Raw genomic sequence first — 20,269 nt, forward strand, 5'->3', positions numbered from 1 at the left:
GAGGCAGGTTTTTTTTTTTTCTTTTTAGATTAGTTATGGAATAATGAGTTTTTGGGCACATTTTCCTTTGGAAAATTTTCCCTGCCGTTCGAATGTAAAATTTGACACTGCATTGCATTAATAATTACAATGAAAAGCTTTTCCAGTAACAGTTTTCTTTTACTCGAAAAATCAGAAAATTCCCTGCAAGTGGTGACATGCATATACCACCATGCCATAAAGGCACATTTAGGGGAATTAGGGAGAGGACCGCACACATTCTTGATCTTGGCAATTTGAGAGGTCATGTGATCAGCACCATGCTCCAGCCACCTTTACCACCCACATACCCATTGATTTGAGGCTGGGTTAGCCCCAGATCCACTTTATGCAGGGACAAGGCCAGAAAAATTACAACCTTAGATCACCCACCCTGGGAATCGAAACTTGGGGCTCTCACATGCCCTACCGACTAGACTACCATGGGTCTTAGACAACAGATATACTTGGATGTGCAGTGCTACTGTTCAGACAGCTATAGGTTCCATGTGAGCAGCATGCATAGTCATTGCTACCCATCCCACCCTCCCGCATGGACGTATTCCCCTAAAGTTGTTCATCGAAATCCCCCCCCCCCAAAAAAAAGAATAAATTTTCAAAATACGCAAGCTTTAGACAACAAAAACTGACAGTGTTTTATACGAGGGGCATGTCAAAAAAAAGTGCCAATTGGTTATTACAGAGAATAAAATCAAGTGAGAAAATTTTTATTTTGATGCTATACAAGCGCATACCTTGGCTATTTTCTACATAGTCACCATGACGATCCAAGCATTTTTGGTACTGTGGAACAAGTTTATGTAGACCCTCTGCGTAGTAATCTGCCGCCTGGGATCTCGGCCAGTCGACAACTGATGTCTCGAGAAATTCACTATCATCGAAACTTTGCGAAGCAAACCACTTTTTGAGGTGAAGGAACAGACTGTATGGTGGGTGATTCAAATGTTACCATCGGAATTTTTTAATTGCCGCAACAATACGGTCAGCTGTGTGTGGGCGGGCAATTGTCATAAATAAGAAGAATTCCAGACCGTAACATTCCTCTTCGCCGGTTTTGGATGGCACATCGCAGATTAGACAGTGTTTGGCAATGCACGGCAATGCACAACTGCTGTGATGGCTCGTCTCAGTTCCAGGAATTCAACGAGGATTACACCTTTTTGGTCCCAAAACACGGTTGCCATGATTTTGCGATGTGATGGTGTTTGCTTGAATTTCTTCGGTTTCAGTGAACCGGAGTGACACCATTGCATGGATTGCTGCTTCGACTCACCAGTGACGTGCGATATCCAGGTTTCATCTCCAGTCGCTATGTGAGAAAACAAGTCATCCCCATCCTTCTCCCAGCGGGCCAAAAAATCAAGTGCTGACTTCATTCCTTCATCTTTGCGAGTGTTTGTCAACATTTTTGACACCCACCTCGCACAGAGTTTGCGATAACCCAAATTGTCCGTTACAATTCGGTGCAATGTTTTATCAGACACTTCAGGAAACTCCTTGCCTAGATCAGTAATGGTGAAACTGCGATTGGATCGCACTTTCTCATCAATACGTTGCAAAGGTCGTCCATTTGAACAATAGGCCTGCCGCTCCGCTTGTCATCATGAACATTTGAACGTCCTTCCTGAAAAGCATGGCACCATTGTCTTACCTTTCCTTCACTCATTACTGTTGGTCCATAAATGGCACACAATTCCCGATGAATATCAGCTGCACTCAGTCAATTTGAGTTGAGAAATCTAATAACAGACCTCACCTCACATTTGGCGGGATTTTCTATTACAGCAGCCATTTCAACTTCCTGCTACTTGCACGTGCACCTCCACACTGAGAAATATACCTCTGTTGCAGCCACGGGATACTAAAGCATGCTTCCGTGCACACACAGCTTTGTCAGTGTTGCCAGTCTCAAGTAAAAAATTATCAGCCTTCTTTTTTTTCTTTTACATGTGCCTCGTAATTATCCACTCAGTCGCAGCACAGGATCACATACAAACTAAACAAATCATGCCTGAAATCATTCAACATAAAACTGATGTCAGCATGTGGGAAGTTCCAAGCTGACTCGGAAATCTCAAAGAAAAAAACAGATATTGTTTACCACTGGCCGTGATGCCAACAATCGAGAGGCACATGACATTCGAAACCTTTCATTACAGTTGAAATTAAAATAAAAGACAGGACAGAAAAAGCACGGCTCACTTTCATGTTTGCTAACATAAAATGTACAAAACTGCTCAGGCTCGCTGTCATTGTCAGTGTACTGAACCTTATTCTAAACAGTTTGTCTGCTTGACAAACCTTATATTCATGCGAACAGCAAGTTTCCCCCTCCAAGCCCCTTTTACAAACAGATTCTAAAGGCATAAGAGGTGGTGTTTAATTTCAACTCCATTGCTGCGATCATCCACAGGTAAGTAGAAAAACTGTACATAATAACCATAACTAAAGATCAATAACAAGTCAATCAAATGAAACAACCCCCCATTTTTGTGTGAATAGAATCGGTAGTTTACTATAAAATTTTGTCCCCGCAAAAATTCCCATGACGTGCCTGTGGGCACCCCTGACTACAATCAAATAACAAGTGTGATATTTGAAAAGCTTCAGTAGGAGAGGGGAGGCAACTCTAGGAAATTCTGTCGATGCATTGGGGTATTATAGGTAACACATTCCCCCAGAAGGGAATGTTCTTATGGGAATGGGCTTATTCTGCTTAGCCGATGCTCCACCAGGATCGCCAGTGTCACAAAATAGCTAATGACCAGTAGAACGTGTATTGTTGGGTTTTTTCGAAAAAACCAGGGCAAATTGCCAACCCTGTTCTGTGGACATATTGGCATCGGTGGATGTATTTCATCGTAGTGTCGATGATTCAAGGAATTTCAATATATTTGCAGATGACATTTTACGAAGAACTTGAGCACCTTTGAATTAATTCTTGCGAGAACAAATTATATGGACAAAAGAAACTATTTGGAAACTAAAGAAGGGTAAATATTTAACTGTATTAAAGGAAATTTTGTAGCTCAATAAACAGCATGTAATTCCTTATATACATAACACTAAAAGTCTTGTAAAGTTTCTGGCCAGAACTGAGTGTAATATTATGGGTAAAGGATCCTAAAATATTGAAGAGCTCTCGGTAGTAAATGGGTGAATGTTTATATCATATTTACTAAAGAGTATAGAGTATAGAGTATTGTTCAACTTTATTTCTTCATGAACATCATTCATCGATTCAATCCTTGAACTGATAGTAACTAGTAATTAATAAAAAAAAATCTAATTCAAACAGTCTATTAAATCTAAATTATGTGATTCTTTGATTAAGGTTAGTGAATATTTTTCTTGGGCGAGCTCCAAGATCCAAATATAAGTGGTGACACAAAAACTATGATTCTTTGAATTCTATTCAAAATGCTTTTATCAAGTTTTATCAACAAGTAGACTTTGATGGAAAGAATTGGTATCTAGAATATCTCTCTCATTTAAGTGTTTTCATAACTGGCCAATTTCACATTAAACCTAGAGATTAGTGGTTACCACACTGCATTACATGACAATTATTTCGCAAGCTAATGGATTGGTGAAAGTAAATACCGAAAGTTTTGAAAAGTTTGATTAGCATGCTTTGTTCTATATTGACGTATTTGGTCTAGGAATTAATTTGTGCGCCTGGACAAGAGATGGCGTAACGAGCGTATTGTCCCACAGTTCCGTGTAGCCACACATGCGTTGAAAACTCCTGTCAGCACGCATCGTTCGTAGTATAGGGCAGTTGATTGACGCGTCAACAACAGCATTTTGTAGTCAACTGACCATGGCTCAGTTCGTGCCAGATAAAGTGTTCTTGCGGGGTGTTCTGCTTCATTACTTTAACATGCAGAAAAGTGCTACCGAAAGTCATCGTATTTTGGTGGAAGTGTATGGTGACCATGCGCTAGCTGAGCGAACGTGTCAGAAGTGGTTTGCACGGTTTAGAAGTGGTGATTTCGGCCTGGAAGACCAAGAGCGACCTGGACAGCCAAAAAAATTTGAACACGAAGAATTGAGAGCATTGCTCGATCAGGATTCGTGTCAAACGCAGGAAGAACTTGCAGAAGCATTAGGCGTTGATCAAACAACAGTTTCCAAACGCCTCAAAGCCATGGGAATGATTCAAAAGATGTCACATTGGGTTCCACATGAATTGAAAGACAGACGTTGAAAGACGAAAAACCATTTGCGAATTGCTGCTTCAAAGACAGAAAAGAAAGGGGTTTTTGCATCGCATTGTTACTGGCGATGAGAAGTGGATCCATTACGAGAACCCGAAACGAAAAAAGGCCTGGGTGAAGCCAGGTGAACCAGGTCCATCACAACCGAAACAAGATATTCACTGTGCAAAGGTTATGCTGTGCATATGGTGGGATATGAAAGGTGTGGTGTACTATGAGCTGCTGCAACCGGGTGAAACTATTAATGGAGAACGTTATCGACCACAATTAATGCGTTTGAAGCAAGCTCTGGCCAAGAAACGACCAGAATGGGAGAACAGACATGATAAACTTATTTTTCAACATGATAACGCTCGCCCACATGTCGCAAAACCGGTCAAAACCTATTTAGAAAATGTCGGATGGGAAGTTTTACCCCACCCGCCATATTCACCAGACGTTGCTCCTTCGGACTACTACTTGTTCGATTGCATGAATAACGATTTGACTGGACAGCGGTTCACTTCTTCAGAAGATATCGAATAATGGGTCTCTGACTGGATCGCTTCAAAGGATGAGGACTTCTTTCGCCACGGAATCCGTAACTTGCCTGACAGATGGGCGAAAGTGGTGGCTCGCGATGGACAATATTTTTCTTAAGGTATTTATGTATTTTGTGTTTGAACTACAGCTTCAATGTGTGCGTAACAAGCACACGAATTAATTCCTAGACCAAATACAATAAGGAGTTTGAGAGGTTTGCGAAATAAGATGCTTCGAGGCAGCCTGGATTCGCGAACCGTCATAACAGAGTTGAGAAAAACTGTCCGTAAACATATGTATCTGCAGACAGCACCAACAATAAAATAATGAAGAACCATTGACGGCCTTCAGTTTATTATAGATGCCCCCTGGGCCCTCCCCACAAGTCTGTGATTCTTGTAACGTTTGTCCCTTGCGGTTTACAATCCTTACATTGTTAAAAACAAAAAAATTGCAAGTTCAATTTTTCGCCATCGAGGGCGTTTCGCCTCACGATCGCTCTCTGCTGCTGCCTCCTGGTGGCATATTTTTGCGGCTTACGCCCGCTTGTAAATCCTGCTGCGATTGCAGTTCAGTTCGTCCTCCGACCTCGGTCTTTCTCGCTCGCTTCGAACGGCACGCACCAGCCAGGTGCTTCGTCATCCAGTCCCAACCGGCTAGAGTGTACCTGAACCACGACCTGCCGAACCACGCCTGCTACGCTGACAGCTAAATGGGAAGAAGGTAAATAGAGTGATCACTTGGACTCTTGTGAAAGGAAGGCGTTGCAGTTCCATGGGACGTTTACAATCGTGGTGAGGTACGTACAAACTTTAACTAGACCGTGAAAAGTGGGAACAAGGTTAATTCCTTGCCGTTCGTCGCATAAGTTTTGGGAACCCCGTAACTTTGACATAACCCAATTGAATAAGCGAAATTGCGAGAAAACTAATGAATATACGTTTCTGCTTTTACGTGTTGGACCTGTGATTTACTATCTCGCTACCCTGTTGTAGCACGGCGAACATTTTTGTAACGACGCAAATTGCGTACGTTTTGTGTTATTGTGGCATAACTTCACGAACCGATCATTTCGGTTGAATTTGGCTTTTGTAAAATAAACACAAGAAGAAGTGTGGGGAATTGCTTATAATCTCTTGGTAATCTACAATTGGGCAAAAAAAAATAGAAATTTGAAGCTTTACTGCGGAACTCGTGGTTGTAAGAAGCACTAACTTGTTCGTGCACGACAAAGGCACGCGTGTTCGCACAAGAACTAAAGGAAACAAAAAAAAAAAAAAAAAAAAAAAAAGGACTTGCACTAATTGCAATCTCCCCTCCCCTTTTTTCCCCTTTGTCCTAATAGCAATCCTATATAAGTAAAGGTAGCACTAGTTGATGCGTAAAGAATAGGAGACAAGCGATATATTAATGTATACATAAGTACGTACAAGTTACGTTAAAGATTGAGGCCATCTAGGTCTTTTGTTTGATTGGGCAAAGGAAGAACGTCACGTTCTTATTTTTGGATACGCTACGTATACTGTATAAGAGAGATGAATGTTTTGGGCAAGTAAAATTATTACGTAGGATCAATTGATAACACGACAAGATTGTTAAGTGGAAGCTTTTTTGCTTCGTGTTTTTGCTGGTTTGTTAAAATTGAACATGAGTTTATGTAACGTAGTAGAATAGAGCGCTGGTCGCTCGGTTTGTTAATCAATGAATGTGTTATTGAAATCACACCCAGTGCAATACGTGGGGATTTGTTGTAATATTCAAATAATGTAAAATGGAGAACAATCTTGAATGCAATTATATTTGTTAATTGAATTGAGTAGCGTCTTAATTATTGGTGGAACGTTTGAACAGTAAGAGTTGCCCGTTATTAACGTTACGTAGAATCCTAAAGTTAGCTTTATAAAAAAAAAAGAAGAAAAAAAAGGAGTGTGTACACGTATTCAACTTTTCATATAATTTACATTGCACAGAGAAGTGAGAAAAGTGGTTACGTTGGAGGAATACTATCCTTTTTTATTTTGTTACAGCGGAGAAGGTTAATGTTGCTATTCGCTGTCGGACCCCTTTTTTGAAACCTTGAAGCACGGCATGTGCTAAACGTGATTTCTTTTTTTCTTGGGTCACCTTCCTCCCCTTCTTGTCTCGTGCTTCCTGCACTTGTCGCCCGTAAACTCTCGCGTCACTGTGGGGGAAGTACGACGCAGGAGGAGGTGGAAATACTTTTTGTACGTGAAGAGTGGGTCTTGGATTTCTTTTTTTTGAAGGTGAGTTGCCGCGCGCGCTTCCAGACAATTTATCGCGTGCAATCTCACTTAGCCCCTCTCCACGCTACATTCTTTAAGTAAAAAAAAATGGTGTACGTTTGAAGACTTTCCATACCAAGAGGCTGCATACAGGCAGAAGAGGCTACTGTCCACTGAGGTTAGTGATCAACTCACAGTATTTCAATTGAAGGTTTTGATTCAAGTTTCACCCTCATTATCGTGATTAGCTTTGTAATGATGAGATCATTACTTGATCCTTTGAATGTTAAATGTTTATTAATTAACTTACTTGGACTGGTTGGTTCTAGGTTATTTTAGTGTTTTTAAATCCTGCATATGTAACTTTTGGATTTATTCCTGTATGTTTGTTATGGATTTCTTTGAATTCTTGGCCATTGAGATAGACGGGTGTGTTGCTGGACAGCAGACTAGCAGAAATTTCAAGTAATGGGTTTTGAGTCATTAGCAGGACCTGTAAACAGGAAGGGAATGGAGCAGTGGGACTCAGAATCTTGAGCGTTTGCAAAAACATAGTATCAGTTTGTATGAACTTTACAGCCTGATCATTACCAGTGCATAGTTAGAGATTGGTCTCCAGCCTAACTATTGCCTATTTTTGTGGGAGCAGAAAAAGGTTTATTATCCATTTGCCTTGACTCATCTCACCCAACAGGTTGTTAGGTGCTGGGGTTTGCCCCAAGTTGATAGCTTCCTGACTGCTCGAGAAAAAGTTTATTATCCAGTCGGCCTCAGATGTTTGGTGAAGTACTACGATGTGAAGAGGTATCTTTTTCTTCAAGGTAGCGGCTGGGAGAGATTACTTATTACTATGTGAACAGATGGGGATCATAACTTTCTTTCTTATAATGCACACACTTGCAATCTTACATTATTTCAGTAAGTAAGACTTGAAGCTTTCCTGGCGGCGAATGATGAATAGATTCTCTCGGGCTATCGACCAGGTGAGTTGTGAAAAATATTCCAAGCTTTCGAGAGGTAACGTCACTCATCTTCAGGGTTGAAGTGCAGTTCGGTTACTAGAAAGCCACTTCATACCAGAAATCACCAGTCTGTTCAAACACACACTGACCTCTACCTACTTCAGCTACAGTGGCCAGTACTACAAACAAACCGACAGTGTGGCAATGGGTTCCCCTCTCTCACCTGCCATAGCTAATTTTTTCACAGGAAACTTTTAGCACGAAGGGCTGTGCACAGCTCCGTTGAAACCTGCCACCTTCTACAGATACGTCGACGACACCTTCATCATTTGGCCGCACGGTAAAGAAACGCTTAAGCCATTCTTAGACCACCTCAACAATCAACACCCAAATATCAAGTTCACCATGGAAACCGAGAAGAACAGCAGCCTGCCGTTCCTGGATATTCTCATCAAACGTAAGCCAGATGGAACTTTGGGACACAATGTATACCGGAAACAGACTCATACAGATCTATATCTCAATGCCAACAGTTTTCACCACCCGTCTCAACGAGCTACAGTACTCTCTACTTTATTTCACCAGGGCCATCTCCATCAGTGACGCGGAGCATCTATTAGAAGAAATACAGCATCTTAGCATGGCTTCCAAACAGAATGGGTACTCTGAACACAACATCAAGAAAACATTAAAACGAGTACTGTCCAAGAAGACCAGCACATCAGGGAATCCAGACACATCGAAGAACCTGGACACACCGGGAATCCGGACACACCCAGGAATTCACACACACCAGGGAATCCACACACATCAGGGAACAAGAACACTCCAGGGAACCCGGACAAAGCTGACCAGAAGATAGGCATCCTGCCTTACACCGGAAATCTCTCCAAAGTTATAAGTCGGATTCTCAAGAAACATAACATAAAAACCATTCACAAACCACCTTCGAAGATCAGAAGCCTACTATGCAACTCCAAGGACGAGTTAGGACTCAAAACACAAGGGGTTTACCGTATTATCTGCAAATGCGGGAAAGCATACAATAGAACAGCGCTGTAAAGAACACCAAAACAACATCAAGTATTCCCATCCTGAAAAGTCTGGTCTAGCAGAACATTCAATCACAGACCAGATTTCAGCAATACAGAAATCATAGCCAAAACTTCAAACTACTGGGACCGCATCATCAAGAAAGCAACAGCCATTCATGAAGAAAAAGATAATCTTAATCGCGACACGGGGCTCGAACTAGACCCAGCTTGGTTAGCGTTAGTTAACCAGAACCGCACATGCAGCACACATGCCACCCGATTGGTCTGCCATCTTCACCGAGATCCTCCCTAAACGAACGTATATACACTGGGTTGACGCTCAGAACTGCACTTCAACCCTGAAGATGAGAGTGATGTTAGCTCTCGAAAGCTTGGAATATTTTCCACAACTCACCTGGTCGATAGCCCGAGAGAATCTATTCATCATTATTTAGTAGTAGTTGTTTCTAATTATAATCTAATTTAATATAATTCATCTTCCATAATAAATTGCACCTCTCTTTTTAATTTAAATTAATATTTCATGTGGGAACACACATATATTCGACCATGTTTATTGTTACTGAAGGTTTATTTTTTTGTTTTTATTTGTTGAAGTCAATGGCTACACAAGTCTACACTCTCTCTTTGGGATGGGGGGACAGGGTGCACCAAGATGGGGATTTTCTGATTAACGGGAAAGTTAAACTTCTTCTTACAATAATCTATAATGAATAAACCTCCATATATATATATATATATATATATATATATATATAAAAATCAAAGAAGGTAAAAGGAAACACTCACCGGACAGTAGAAAGATTCAAAATTTTCGCTAATTTATAGCATCATCGGTGTGAGGAGAAATAGACGGAACCGGAAGTTGGGGCACTGCAGAGTTGCCAGGTCCCCATCGAAGAAGAAGCGGTGCGTAGAACGAAAAAAACACTGTTTCGTCACCAGGCTCGTCGTAAACTGTGAGTGTGTAGGAAGAGTTGGGAGGGCGGGAGGGACGGGATGGTTTGGGGGGGAAGGTGGGTGAGGGATGGGTATTACTGGGTGGCCTTGTTCAGGCCAGGTGGAGTGGTTGCACTCATGGCTGATATATAGGCCCTTTCCCATCTTTTGCGAACAGAGGTGTTGGCTGGTTTGGGTAGGAGATGGATGATCGCTACACGGAAGCAGTTGTTGAAACTGATGTTGTGGTGGTTGGTGTGGACGGCGACAGTGAAGTCCAGGTTGTGGGTGGAGGAGCGGTGGTTATTGATGCGGAGGTTGAGGGCCGTTGATGTTTCCCCCAGGTAAAAATCACAACAGATGTTGCAGGTGAGGATGTAGATAAGGTTTGAGGCATGGCAGGTCCCTTTGGGATGAAGGGTAAATTTGCCAGTGGCCGTGTGCACCTGGAGGGTGTGAGAAGTGATGAGGATGGGGCAGGTCTTGCACCTGGGGCGGTTGCATTTATGGGCAGGGGGGTGTTGGATGTGTGGTGAAGGAGTGTTGTGGACCAGGATGTTTTGGAGGTTGGGGGGGCGTTTGAAAACCACCCTGGGTTTGTCGGGAAATATGCTTTTGGTTTCAGGATCACTGTAGAGAATTGGGAGAAGAGAGTGCAGTGTGTGCCTGATTTTGTTGAGGTGGGGATGGTATTGGGTGATGAGTGCAGGTGGGTTGGTGGCAGCAGGTTTCTTGGTGGTAGTGGTGTGTGAGGCAGCTCGGGATATTTGCTTGGTGACAAGGATGGAGGGATATCCACGGTTAACCAGGGCCTGGTGTAGGCGGAGGTTATAATTCTGGCGGGAGGTGGGTGAAGTGTTCAGGCGCTGTCCCCTGAGGGCCAGAGAGAATGGAATGGCTTTTTTGGTGTGGAACGGGTGGGAGCTGGAGAAGTGTAGGTACTGCATGTGGTTGGTGGGTTTTATGTGGATGGAGGTAGTCAGGTGTCCTCCCTCGATGTGCACGTCCACATCTAGGAAGGTGATCTGGTTGGGGGAGTGCGTCCAGGTGAATTTTAGGGAACGGAAGTGGTTAAGTTCGTCCAGGAAAGCTGACAAGGATGGTTCTCCATGTGTCCAGAGCATGAAGATGTCGTCGATGAAGCGGAGCCATAGGAGGGGTTGGAGGGGTTAGGTAGCCAAAAACTCTTGCTCAAGTTTGCCCATGAAGAGGTTTGCATAGGATGGGGCCATTCTGGTACCCATGGCTGTACCTCGGATCTGTACGAAATTTTGGTTTTCAAAGGTGAAGTTGTTACAAGTGAGGACAAGGTGGGCTAGGTGGGTCAGGAAGTTGGTGCTGGGGTTGTGAGGTTTGGGTCTGCTATTGAGATAGAATTCTATGGAGCGGAGGCCATGGGAGTGAGGTATGTTGGTGTAGAGGGAAGTAACATCGATGGTGGATGTGGACGTGCACATCGAAAGAGGACACCTGACTACCTCCATCCACATAAAACCCACCAACCACATGCAGTACCTACACTTCTCCAGCTCCCACCCGTTCCACACCAAAAAAGCCATTCCATTCTCTCTGGCCCTCAGGGGACAGCGCCTGAACACTTCACCACCTCCCACCAGAATTATAACCTCCGCCTACACCAGGCCCTGGTTAACCGTGGATATCCCTCCATCCTTGTCACCAAGCAAATATCCCGAGCTGCCTCACACACCACTACCACCAAGAAACCTGCTGTCACCAACCCACCTGCACTCATCACCCAATACCATCCCCACCTCAACAAAATCAGGCACACACTGCACTCTCTTCTCCCAATTCTCCACAGTGATCCTGAAACCAAAAGCATATTTCCCGACAAACCCAGGGTGGTTTTCAAACACCCCCCAACCTCCAAAACATCCTGGTCCACAACACTCCTTCACCACACATCCAACAGCCCCCTGCCCATAAATGCAACCGCCCCAGGTGCAAGACCTGCCCCATCCTCATCACTTCTCACACCCTCCAGGTGCACACGGCCACTGGCAAATTTACCCTTCATCCCAAAGGGACCTGCCATGCCTCAAACCTTATCTACATCCTCACCTGCAACATCCGTTGTGATTTTTACCTGGGGGAAACATCAACGGCCCTCAACCTCCGCATCAATAACCACCGCTCCTCCACCCACAACCTGGACTTCACTGTCGCCGTCCACACCAACCACCACAACATCAGTTTCAACGACTGCTTCCGGGTAGCGATCATCCATCTCCTACCCAAACCAGCCAACACCTCTGTTCGCAAAAGATGGGAAAGGGCCTATATATCAGCCATGAGTGCAACCACTCCACCTGGCTTGAACAAGGCCACCCAGTAATACCCATCCCTCACCCACCTTCCCCCCCCAAACCATCCCGTCCCTCCCGCCCTCCCAACTCTTCCTACACACTCACAGTTTACGACGAGCCTGGTGACGAAACAGTGTTTTTTTCGTTCTACGCACCGCTTCTTCTTCGATGGGGACCTGGCAACTCTGCAGTGCCCCAACTTCCGGTTCCGTCTATTTTTCCTCACACTGATGATGCTATAAATTAGCGAAAATTTTGAATCTTTCTACTGTCCGGTGAGTGTTTCCTTTTACCTTCTTTGATTTTTACTTAGCCCTTTTGGCCCTCCTTGCTTTTATCCATTATTATCCACTCTTGGTATGAATCCTTTCGCGTATAACTCCTATCAACTGAACCGCCTGCGATCTCTTATTGTTTCCTACACCAAAGCTACGTCCCATGCACGCTTCCTGCACTCATGTTTGATATTGGGCCTAACACCCAAAAGCCTCACACCCAAACTGCCGTTTTCCGCCATGCCCCCGAGCATAAAACCCACGATTCTCCCACTAGCGAGAAATTTCGCTATTGAACTGACCCACGCCATGTACCGATCCCAGCTAAATCGCGCCCGAGAACTGTCCATCTCTATTCAATCCCTTACCAAAATCCTGTTGCTGACCCCAGGTAACCACCATCACAAAATAGACTCCTTCTGGTACACCGCCCATTCCATTGCCAGTGACCTTAACACTAAACACCTCCAAAAACTCTCCAATCTCTGCCGTCAAGCTTTTCAGACTGGCTGCACCCTTCCCCTTCCACTGCCGCCCAATTTCAGTCCCACACCAACATGCCCGCTATTACCCGACCCCCCTTTACCATTGCCCACCCCTCCCACACCACCACAGACCCCCCCTGAAAACCAAAACTGTACTCCCACACATCACACCTTGGGAAACAACCAGTCCACGGACAAACCCACCCCTACCAGATCCTTGACCACTAATGACCCTAACCCACTCAAAAACAACCAGACTGTACTCAATTTATCCAACCATAAACTGAGCACTGATGAAATAGCTGTTTTATCCAAAGGCCTGACCTTCTCCCCCACAACTCCTCCCAACAAATTCCGCCTACTTTTTGACATACACACATTTGCTCGCAGCCTCCGATGGCAACATTTCTGGGCCAAAAATCCCTCACTCCAAACTACCACCAGTGAAACCCACCCGAGCCTCCTTCAATTTAGCCCCCCCTCCTCCCAAGATCCACCCCCCCCCCTGCCCACCAACCACCCCTTGGAAAGATACATCACTGCCGTCATTTCCACCACCTCTGACAGCTCATTCTTAAATAACTTTCACAACCAACCTAACCTCAACCCCCCCCCCCCCCAACAGAAAGCTCTCAGAGACCTCCGCAACAACCCCAACATCAAAATCCTCCCAGCTGACAAAGGGTCCACCACGGTGGTCTTGAACTCTCAAGACTACCTGGCGGAAGCCAACCGCCAGCTGGCTGACCCCTCCACCTACAAACCCACCACAGTTGACCTATCCGCCGAACACCTCAACAAAATCCAGGACTTCATCCACACCCGCGGCCCCCCTGAAGGCCTTACAGCTCGTACCACCGCCATGTTAATACCCGACAATCCCCGCACCCCCACCTTCTATCTTTTGCCCAAAATCCACAAACCTGGCAATCCCGGTAGACCCATTGTGTCCAGCTATAACTCACCCACAGAAAGAATCTCAGCCTTTGTTGACTCCCATCTCCAGCCTCTTGTGAAAGCTCTGCCCTCCTACCTCCGTGACACCAACCACTTCCTCCAGAAAATCAGCACCCTTCCACCATTGCCCCCAGATACCATCCTTGCCACCATCGATGTTACTTCCCTCTACACCAACATACCTCACTCCCATGGCCTCCGCTCCATAGAATTCTATCTCAATAGCAGACCCAAACCTCACAACCCCAGCACCAACTTCCTGACCCACCTAGCCCACCTTGTCCTCACTTGTAACAACTTCACCTTTGAAAACCAAAATTTCCTACAGATCCGAGGTACAGCCATGGGTACCAGAATGGCCCCATCCTATGCAAACCTCTTCATGGGCAAACTTGAGCAAGAGTTTTTGGCTACCTAACCCCTCCAACCCCTCCTATGGCTCCACTTCATCGACGACATCTTCATGCTCTGGACACATGGAGAACCATCCTTGTCAGCTTTCCTGGACGAACTTAACCACTTCCGTTCCCTAAAATTCACCTGGACGCACTCCCCCAACCAGATCACCTTCCTAGATGTGGACGTGCACATCGAGGGAGGACACCTGACTACCTCCATCCACATAAAACCCACCAACCACATGCAGTACCTACACTTCTCCAGCTCCCACCCGTTCCACACCAAAAAAGCCATTCCATTCTCTCTGGCCCTCAGGGGACAGCGCCTGAACACTTCACCCACCTCCCGCCAGAATTATAACCTCCGCCTACACCAGGCCCGAGCTGCCTCACACACCACTACCACCAAGGAACCTGCTGCCACCAACCCACCTGCACTCATCACCCAATACCATCCCCACCTCAACAAAATCAGGCACACACTGCACTCTCTTCTCCCAATTCTCTACAGTGATCCTGAAACCAAAAGCATATTTCCCGACAAACCCAGGGTGGTTTTCAAACGCCCCCCCAACCTCCAAAACATCCTGGTCCACAACACTCCTTCACCACACATCCAACACCCCCCTGCCCATAAATGCAACCGCCCCAGGTGCAAGACCTGCCCCATCCTCATCACTTCTCACACCCTCCAGGTGCACACGGCCACTGGCAAATTTACCCTTCATCCCAAAGGGACCTGCCATGCCTCAAACCTTATCTACATCCTCACCTGCAACATCTGTTGTGATTTTTACCTGGGGGAAACATCAACGGCCCTCTACCTCCGCATCAATAACCACCGCTCCTCCACCCACAACCTGGACTTCACTGTCGCCGTCCACACCAACCACCACAACATCAGTTTCAACGACTGCTTCCGTGTAGCGATCATCCATCTCCTACCCAAACCAGCCAACACCTCTGTTCGCAAAAGATGGGAAAGGGCCTATATATCAGCCATGAGTGCAACCACTCCACCTGGCCTGAACAAGGCCACCCAGTAATACCCATCTCTCACCCACCTTCCCCCCCAAACCATCCCGTCCCTCCCGCCCTCCCAACTCTTCCTACACACTCACAGTTTACGACGAGCCTGGTGACGAAAGTGTTTTTTCGTTCTACGCACCGCTTCTTCGATGGGGACCTGGCAACTCTGCAGTGCCCCAACTTCCGGTTCCGTCTATTTCTCCTCACACCGATGATGCTATAAATTAGCGAAAATTTTGAATCTTTCTACTGTCCGGTGAGCGTTTCCTTTTACCTTCTTTGATTTTTACTTAGCCCTTTTGGCCCTCCTTGCTTTTATCCATTATATATATATATATATATATATATATATATATATATATATATATATATATATATATATATATATATATACACAGGGAATTAAGCATTGTGTTATGATTTGAGTAAATACCTGTCAATTGCCAATTACAGTATTACTGTTATATTCCACAGAACTTGAGGTACTGAATATGTTTGAACCTAGGGAAAAAGGTACAAAAATTTATCGGTATAAATGTGGAAGATGGGAGATGTAAATCGCGGTAAATACACAATATAACCCAGTACAGCTTATGTATCGAAAAAGAGTGACATAAAATAAGGAAAATACAATAGTTTTGTGAACCTGTGCCATTTAAATTAATAACAAATAAAATGTGCAATTGAAATATATAATAAATGACAAACAAACCTCATTAAACTCTCTCTATCTTTCTTGTCCTTTACCAGAATGCTGACATTCCAATCCGTGAGCATTGGACGTCTTTTAACCAACACAAGCTGCCTGCATCGTTGTACTACATTTAATACACTGTGGCAACACTCCTTTCCAAATTCATATTCTTCTTCATCTAACCAGTCACCTTGCAAGTAACTATACTCGATGTAAGTTTTGTGTAAAATCCATTTTCCTGCAATAGAAAAGTGAATATCCATGAGAAAAACATTTTTAAAGTCAACCTATGCTCAAGTAGGTTAATTAGGACTGAATCTTGAGTTTAAAGTGAAATCTGAACCACTGTGCAATGTACCCATGCACGTCCGGAATTGGGGGGGGGGTACCTCAAAAATTATATATTTCACATATAATTTCATTTCAGTCACAGTATTTTATGGTAATTATTATAAGTGCATTGAAGGAACATGTTAATTTCAGACTAAAACAGTTTTTTGAGGGAGCATCACTATTATGGGGGAAAATACGCCTCCTTTGCCCCCTGGAAAAAAATACCTTTCTTGCCCCTCCCTGGAAAAAATCCCGCAGACGTCCATGAATGTGGCTCCACAGAATATCAAATAAAGGATCCATTGGTTACAAGAAAAACAGGTTCACAACAAAAAGTACATGGCAATTTGTGTAACATAATTAGTGATTCATATAATTATTGTTTATACATAAGCATGCACGCAGGTGATGCTGGTGGTTTTACTAGTGTAAGGTAAAAAAAGGTAAAGTTCCCGTGCATATACAGTGTGTCTATCAAACTAAGAAATCCAAAATTCTTGACCTGTCTTTCTTTTTACCCCTTTTTTATAACATTTATTTAATCGCTCCCTATTCAGGTATAGTTGGAAATTAAGAAAATAGATATTTTCATTCAATGAAAAAACCCTACCACAAGGTTGGTTAAGATGAAAACTGAAGCTGTGCTTTATCAAGAGATTTAGACTTGCTTTGTGTGGGGACAAGGGCGAAAAAATTCCTAGCTTAGATCACCCAACCAAGAAATCAAAACCGGGTCTCCTGCATGGCAGTCGGACACCCTACCGACAAGACCAGTGTGGCTCTTACCACTAGTGTACACAGGGTTTTCTTTCTGGACTGGGTTGGAATCGTAAAGGTGGATATTGCATAGCTGTGTTGTAAGGGGTGTGATGCGTAATAAAATAGTTTGCAATTGCCATTTTTTAACTTTCGTTTTAAAAGTTGTTCAAAGACAAAAAATAGAAAGTGAAAGTCATTTTAAGGGGATTTTCAATTACCACCTTGGGTTCTTCCACATCCTCTAATGCTTTCATTTGGAAAAAAATATTTTCTGCAGCCCCGTCAGCTTCCCGTGCATATGCCAATGAGTACCATGTTACTGAGTGATGACTAGATTTTACGTAATATCAAAGTACAAAATATGTACATAAATATGTAACAATAATTGATAAAATATGTACCTAAATATGTATTATCAAAAATATGTAGCTAAATATGTAGTATCATAGAATATGTAATATTACTAATAATAGAGTATCCAAGCAATTTCAAGAATTCTGCTACATATTTATTTTATTTGAACATATTCAATGTAATTTTAAAGACACAAGTTGTTCAAATTTAAATTTGTATCAAATTTATAAACTCAAAAAAGCACTGCAATATACACATATTTAAGAAACAAATCTTGTCAACTATTAATTACATTTCACATCGCAAATAATTGTGGAATGTGTAAATATGTGTGAGAGCTCTTCGTAACTTTTGAAACAAATCATTAAAAAAAAAAAAAAAAAAAGCGTCTACAAACCGATGCCAAGTTTCAAGGTGCTTTGCCTAAACCTAAAAGCAAAACGAAAATATGTAATCAGAATATATGTGTGTGTCATCTTCAGCCTGTCCTTCCACTTGGCAGTCAATTTCAGGTGACCCTAAGCACTATGCATCTCAATGATTAGAAAATATGGCATCACATGAGATACAATTTCTTTCATGTTTCAGAGACGAAAATATAGGAAAAAGGATCAAGATAGGAAAAAATTGATGAAATATGTTGTTCTATGCAAAGTAAATTAGCAAATATGTAAAAATATGTAACATAAAACTTAAGCAGAATGATGTCAGTTACATAATTCGTTGACATTTTTGTGTTAAAGGTATGTATCTAGAAAGCTATAGAATATGTAATTACATGTGGCCGCGGTGGCTCAGTCGGTAACGTGTCTGACTACCATGCTTAAAGGTCCCGGGTTCGATCCCTGGCCGGTTCAAATCCAGGAACTTTTCTAACGATGGAAGCGGCCCCGGCGCCCACCGAGCGTCGAACAACATGGGTACCTGGGGGAAACCTTGGGGGTAAAGGCGGTCAGGGGCGTAATGCTGATCACATCACCCCTACTCACGACCGGATCAAGAAAGTGTGGGGCGTTACCCCCACACTCCCTATACGCCTTCATGGCGTGGTGCTATCCACAGGGGAGCACTTTTGTATATGTAATTACATGCAAATACTATAATATAATATAATAATAATAATATATCTTTATTGAGCAGGCGAGGTTCAGCATATGCTGTTCTCCCACCTAATCCTTGTCAGAATACAGTCTACAGTTGACACAAATTTCCTACAAACAGTATACCGAGTGGTCCATTTATAATGATAGTTTGGAATATCGCATGCAGAATGCATCCAATCGAAAAATTGCACAGAATAAAAGTTTGATACTATTGAAGGGGTAAGTCACTGCTGCAAAAATTTCGTCGCTGCCCCCCAGGGGGTGGGGGGGGGGGGTAAATTTGAAATTTCAAATGGAACACCCCCATTCGTTTTACATATTTGGAATCAGTGTTGAAAAAGAAGAATTTTTTGTTTGAAAAATTTTGTAAAAAAAATTGCAAACTTCAAACATTTATAAACATTTGGTAGTGTCAGATTCATTATGTTCCCTTTATGTGATAACGGTTTTGGTTTCCGTTGAAAACATTCAAAAAATGTGTGCAAAGAATTCGGCAAAATAAAATTGTTTGCAATTTATGTTTTTGGGTAACAATAAATAATATTAATTTGTTCCAACTCTTTGGTTTCAAGGAACAATTTCATATAAACAACACTACTCACTACTCCATTCAGGCTCGAGCCATGTTGGACACAAAGTTTCCTGGTCGATGGATAGGACAAGGAGGACCCGTTTCTTGGCCAGCTCATTCACCCGATCTCACGTTGCCTGATTTCTGCCATTGGGGACTACTTAAAAAAAAAGTGCTACCACGAAGTTCCAACAACGCCAGAAAACATAAGGCAACAAATTATTGATTCTTGTGCCTCTATCACTCCTGACATTTTGGGACGAACAGTGTGGAGCTTCAGACAGTGTGTTTTGAAATGCATTAAAGAGAACGGTCATTATTTTGAACATTTGCTCCTTTAAACATTTATTTGTGTACCTCAAATGATAACTAATTTGTAGTAACATAATTAATTTTGTTGTTCATATGAAATTGTTCCTTGAAACCAAAGAGTTAGAACAAATTAATATTATTTATTGTTACACAAGAACATAAATTGCAGACAATTTTCTTTTGCCAAATTCTTTGCACACATTTTTTGAATAAAATTTGTTTATGCAATTTCTCAATGGAAACCAAAACCGTTTTTACATAAAGGGAACAAAATGAATCTGGAACTAGCAAATATTTATAAATGTACGAAGGTTGCAATTTTTTTACAAAATTTTTCAAACCAAAAATTCTTCTTTTTCCACACTGAATCCAAATATGTAAAACGAATGGGGGTGTTCCATTTGAAATTTCAAATTTACCCCCCCCACCCCCCACCCTAAGGGGTGGGTGGCAGCGACGAAATTTTTTCGGCATTGACTTACCCCCTCAATAATATCAAACTTTTATTCTGTGCAATTTTTCGATTGGATGCATTCTGCATGCGATATTCCATACTATCCTTATAAATGGACCACCCGGTATATATCCAATAGGAAAAAAGAAAATAAAACAAAATAATAATAGTAAATAAGTAAGTAAGAAAGATTAGAGAAAAATGTATGGACAATTGGAAATCAAATTAGAACTAAACA

General features: G+C 42.9%; 1 protein-coding gene across 1 annotated transcript in view; it reads right to left on the reverse strand.

Annotated features, from left to right (window-relative positions):
• LOC146002241 (DNA topoisomerase 2-binding protein 1-like) overlaps nucleotides 1–20,269 on the reverse strand; it is a 217,447-nt gene that overhangs the window by 17,978 nt on the left and 179,200 nt on the right. Inside the window, exon 4 of the mRNA XM_083139958.1 lies at nucleotides 16,164–16,383. Coding sequence (XP_082996084.1) covers nucleotides 16,164–16,383 — 220 coding nt within the window. The remainder of the gene's footprint in view (nucleotides 1–16,163; nucleotides 16,384–20,269) is intronic.

This window comes from Lepisma saccharinum, chromosome 18, assembly GCF_977018435.1.
Source record: "Lepisma saccharinum chromosome 18, izLepSacc3.1, whole genome shotgun sequence".
In the NCBI taxonomy this organism is placed as follows: domain Eukaryota; kingdom Metazoa; phylum Arthropoda; class Insecta; order Zygentoma; family Lepismatidae; genus Lepisma; species Lepisma saccharinum.